This window comes from Hakea prostrata, chromosome 1 (assembly GCF_041222555.1).
Source record: "Hakea prostrata isolate BN-2017 chromosome 1, UWA_Hpros_2, whole genome shotgun sequence".
Taxonomy (NCBI): Eukaryota; Viridiplantae; Streptophyta; class Magnoliopsida; order Proteales; family Proteaceae; genus Hakea; species Hakea prostrata.
In genome coordinates this window covers 76619125-76624572 of record NC_142600.1, presented here as the reverse complement: position 1 = coordinate 76624572, position 5448 = coordinate 76619125, and the positions used below count along the sequence as shown (strand labels likewise).

The following is a 5448-nucleotide window of genomic DNA, read 5'->3' as shown; positions in this document are numbered from 1 at the left end:
ACCCACTTTTATTCCAGCAAACAAACGGTGCCTTAAGTACCCGTGTCGTCTCATTCACATTGAATGTTGTATCATGTTTTTTTTTATAGAAAAAAAAAAAAAACAAAAACAAAAACAAAACAAAAGAGTCATATTGATATTGTATTGTACTGGTTAATTTATTTAACCAGTTCAATATGTACCTATAGCCTATTTGATCTGTTTCTTAACCCCCAAGCTCATGTTCAGCATTCTCATCCAGCTTCATGAAAATGTGAAATTAAAAATTTTAAAAAAATACAAATAAAAATGAAAGAAGACGAAGAAGAATGACTTAGAAATGAGAGGAAGAATGAAAAAAAAGAAAAGAAACAGAGAGAGAGAGATGGTAGTTATTTTGTAGATCTGTCTTCCTCAATGGGCTAATATGAATATCCTGAAGATATCACCAACAGAGGAAAATAGCAATAAGGGCAGTACAACTTGCAGAAGCTGAAGATAATAAGAAAACTCAATTTATTTCATTATAAGTAGCTCTAAAAAGGAGGTTAGAAACAAGTCCAACCACTATGCTTTTATGTTTCTTTTTAAATATATACAAACGCAGCTCCAACAGAAGTGACTACAAATAGATCCAACCTAATATAGGAATCATGAAGGTGGTGTTTTCATCTACAGATTAAACATCACCTTGATGGCATTACCTCCACGAGCACTGGTTTCAAAGGCTTCTTCTACCTCCTTTTGTGAAAACCCAAACCTGTGGGTTACAAGGGGCTTCACATCAATCTTTCCACTCCTCAGAAATTCAAGGCAAAGAGGCCAGGTGTTCTTATAACGGAACACACCAACAATGTCAACCTCTCTGACACCAAAAACACCAAAATTAACTATAAGCCATTGAAAATCTGAATAGCAAACAGATAGAGAAATGTCATAGCTAAATACTCAAGGAATTTGGACCTGCAAAAAATCTTTTTCTTTCTGAGATTTAACAGTGAAATTTAGCAAACAAAAGTAAAAAATCAGATACCTTGCAGCTGCTGGTGTTAGAGGAACAGTCATCTCATTATGGCCCATTCCCACAAGGCACACCTTACCCCCAGCACGGGTAGCATTCAAAGCTGTAGACATAGTTTTGTTAAAACCTGCACAGTCAAAAGTCACATCCACTCCCGCTCCCATAGCTTTGTTTATCTGAACCACTTCTTCAGCAATATCCTGCAGAGGAATTTAGTTAAGGTTTTCTCTATGTGAAATTAAGAGGGAGAAGAAAGAAGTAATTTTCAGGAACCAGAATATTTCTAGAGCAAGCTTCGCCCACCAAAAAAGGGGAAAAAGGAAGATTGTATCCAGTGCACAAGGCCAGATCAACATTCCTTCTTAACAAGAATTAAGCGAAAGCCAGGGCACCAGTAATATTTCCAGAGAAAGATTGCTTCCAAAAATTGTCAGTTAAAATTAGAATACTCGCCTTGAAGAAGAATGCCTGGAAATTAGCATTCTTAAAAAAAATTGAGCAAATGGCACTTGAAATATGACAAGACCATGACCAACTTCACATGTGAGCAAATAGCATAGATCTGAGATCAAAATCTGAGTTCAATATCTTCACCCTGAACCAGTTGACAGAAACCATTGCTTAACCCAACAAAAGTTCAAACTGAAGTAAACGAAAGTGGATTATGAAATGCGAGGTAATGCTACCATAAATGACAGGAAGCGCTGCTAACTATCAATAATTAATTACTTAACTATTCTTTAGATATACAGATTTTAGAATTCTTTTAAATACAAAGACAAGTACCAGTACATTGCAGTGTACTTGAGACCACAAGACTTAAATAGCAGATTACTGTATATAAGATACCCCAAAAACTGATTACTATCATATAGTGATCTCCAGCCACAAGAATAAACCTCGGCAGACTAAATTGCTTTAACAAACCGATGTCAACATATTTCCTTTGAACTCCTTTAGAATGGAATTTTTGAGAAGAAAATACTTCTACTTTCCTGAGGTGTTTCACAAATATTACTAGCTTTTGACCCAGATTCAGAAAAAATAATTATTTTGGAGTATCTAGCACAAAAGCTGCAAAGAAATGGAAGTATCCATCAAGACCAAGTATCTGAGTTAGGGTGCAATATGATCAAACTATAGAACCACCCTGTAGTGCTGTACTATGATGAATAATTGTCAATGACAGCCTCCTTGTGAAGATTATTCAGATGAGCATGAACCCCATGTATGCTATATTAAGGTGAGTTCCTGGATTATGATCTTTTCTACCAAGATCATAGGTTATCTCAGCTCTACCTTAGCTCTGTCTCTTTGTTTCTTAATTTCCCTAGTGATGATAGAAGCCAGGGTCCCTTGTTCTCTAATTTTTGAGTTAATTAAATATCAAGAAAAGAATGTGGTCTCCAGATTGGATTATCGCCTGCCTGACACTTCAGTATCATTACCCCTAGTTTCTCTGTTCATTCCTTTACCTAAGCCAGTTCTCTTAACAAATGCAGAATTTAAGAATCTAGAATCTATCTTCCAACCTAAGCTTCAAATTTTACTTGAGCACAAGCTTTAGTGTCAGTAACTTAATAGACAATAATTAGTATTTTAGTGAGGCAACTGATAGCAGCTAATTGTTATTAAAATATAGAGTTAGAAATTAGGGTGCAACAAAGTGAATGTTGCATACATTTGCCAGCTTTTAATAAGCCCCAAAAGGAAGGGCTACTGAACTTCCAGGGGATTAGGATTGCCACAATTACTTAATTACAATATATTGTATAGTTTAGTCATTCCTGGCATTAAAACCTGTGGTTAAAAATCAATAGAACTTACTTAATTACAATCCCACTATCTCTTCCCATGAAACCCAGAACAGTATTTTCCAATTCATTTCTCCAGTATAGATCAGTCAACTTGATTTACATTGTAACAAAACCTTTGATATTTTAGTAATGGTTGCGGTAACACTGATGAAAAAGACATTTTCAGAGAGAAAGTACCTGAACATTTGTTGAAACCTTAACAACTTCATCGGCGTGAAGGGTTTTCGCAACAGATAAGCGGCTGTTATCAACATCCACAATGACAATCCTGGGGGCTCCAAAAGCTCGAGCAGCTAACATTGTAACAAGGCCAATGGGACCTGCTCCCATGATCAAAACATTTGTCTCAGGGCCAATATTAGCACGGCGACAAGCATGGACGCCAACACTAAGGGGCTCACACATTGCCCCTTCTTCTAAGCTTACGTTGTCAGGCAGCTTGAAACATAGATCTGCAGGATGCACGATCTGTTCAAGATGGAAACAAAAGAACCTGTAAAATAAGCACATGATAGCCAATAAACTGATAATGATGTCATGGACTAAGCAAATAAGTTTTACGCATAAGCCTTAATCCATACAGCATTTAAATATGTGAAACTTCCTATTTCAATATTGTATTTACAATACAATCTTTGAATATAGAAGCGTGCTTTTGTTATAACACATGATGAACTCAAAGAATTCATCAACATCCTAAAGAACAATTGGAGACATTTGTAAGTAAATCTATATCCATAATTTTGCATAAACACGCAGAAATTAGAGCCATTAGATTTTATGGCATGGTTGAAACCGAATAATATGTTGACATACCCAACTTATGTTGAGGTATTCAAGTTATACCTAACTTATGTTCTAATATAGGCCATCAGATTAGTTACAATCTAATGGTGTAATGAGCCTTTGTGGAAGAGTCCAATTACCAATAGAACCCAAATGTGGTTCTATAAATACTAGATGGAAGCAACATTCTGGGTATTTCAAACTAAAGACTCAGGGTGTAAAGCTTTAAGCAACTTGTGCTTAAACCCTAACCCTAACATAATATTCAGTGAACATCTGAAGGTGAAGCTAAACAGTGACAACGATAAGATCTGATTCAGCTAAGAAATACTTTCAAAAATACTTTAAGCGAGAAATCTGATACTTGATTGGCTAGAGAACCATGAACTGGGGGAGTAGCGAAGAACTTCATATCAGGGCACAGATTATAGCGGCCCTCTTTGCAAAGATCGCAGCGCCAGCAGCTGATCCCAGGTTCCAAAGCAACACGATCATTCACAGCAAGATGCTTCACTTCTGAACCAACTTCTTCTATGATTCCGGCACACTCATGTCCAATCACCATGGGTTCTTTAACAAGAAAACCAGCACAACTCATTGTCTGCAGGAACCATTAAGAATCAATTAGCATCAATCAGGAACAGAATAAAATTTATACAAAAAATTGCAAAAAACACCCAATTTTTTCAGAAGAAAATGGGTTGATAAGGAAGTGAAGATACCACCTTAAGGTAGTGAACATCACTCCCACAGATACCCACAGCTTTCATCCGAACTCTAACATCACAAGGACCTGCAAAATCAGGGAAAACAAAACTTGATTTTGAACAATAGAACTCGATTAAAATTAAATTTTAAAAAGTAAATCATTTTCCTCAAATTTATGGAGTGGGAGAAACGAACCAACAGGAGGAAGCTTAAATGGTTGAATTTTGAGATTATTGACACCCAGAAGCCAAGCAGCCATGTTCTCTTCTGCACCTTCAGTGCCATGAGACATTCCTCCTTTACCCATCTTTTTCTTCTTCTTCTTCTTCAGCTCTGGATGATCACTTTTTCAGTTTCACTCAATTCAGAAATTAAAATCAACTTGGAAGGTTATATAGGACAAAGCATGAAACTGAAAACCCGCTATTTTTATTCCATTATATTTAATTATCAAAACTAAGAATCAAATACATAGCGTGAAATTTAGTAAATTCTAGACTTCGATTCCAACTGCGCCCCTAGAAATTCTCTGATTTTTCCCACCCTGGAATTTTTCTTCTCGAACAAGCAGTTCTGAGGATAAAATTTTGTTCCGTTATTTTTGTCCTGATCCGCCACACACTCGTTCCTCTCATCCCAAGTACGCGATATTTCTTTCCAAATAATGCCCTTCTAAATTAGAAAGTTAAGGGCTCGAATCTTTTTGGCAATAGGGGTAAATCCGTATATGTAAAATAATTGTCCGAAAAAAATAATACCCTTCCAAAACAGGAACTGGGATTTTTTTATGTAACCTCCATTAGCATAATATTGGTTTTGCTTCAGTTTCAGCCGTGGCTTTGATTGGTTTGGGTACGGGTTGGGTTCAATTAGGGTTAACTGTTTTGGCCCTTTTGGGTACGAGTTGGGTTCAATTAGGGTTAATGGTTTAGATACAGGAGGGGTTCAATTGAGGTTAATGGTTCAGGTTCAGTTTTGAGATTGATGTGTCTAAAAATTGATCAACCTCTGAATTCCTGCAAAACAAAGTTAGATGTGAGCCAACTCTGCAATCAGGAAGCCACCTCCGAAGGTTAAATCAATAAGTAGATCACCATAAAACTCTAGTGAGTTGTAAAACTTAATTGAAATATGAGA

General features: G+C 36.4%; 1 protein-coding gene across 1 annotated transcript; it reads right to left on the bottom strand.

The window, feature by feature from the left end:
* Positions 1–478: 478 nt before the first annotated feature.
* On the bottom strand, positions 479–4890 carry LOC149030182 (sorbitol dehydrogenase). Its single transcript, XM_089142500.1, has 6 exons — positions 4507–4890; positions 4329–4396; positions 3968–4204; positions 2995–3285; positions 1013–1200; positions 479–844 (listed from the first exon to the last, which is right to left on the bottom strand). Exons 1-6 carry the CDS (start codon positions 4616–4618, stop codon positions 652–654), a joined length of 1089 nt encoding a protein of 362 aa, XP_088998626.1. The 5' UTR covers positions 4619–4890; the 3' UTR covers positions 479–651.
* Between the last annotated feature and the right edge of the window lie 558 nt (positions 4891–5448).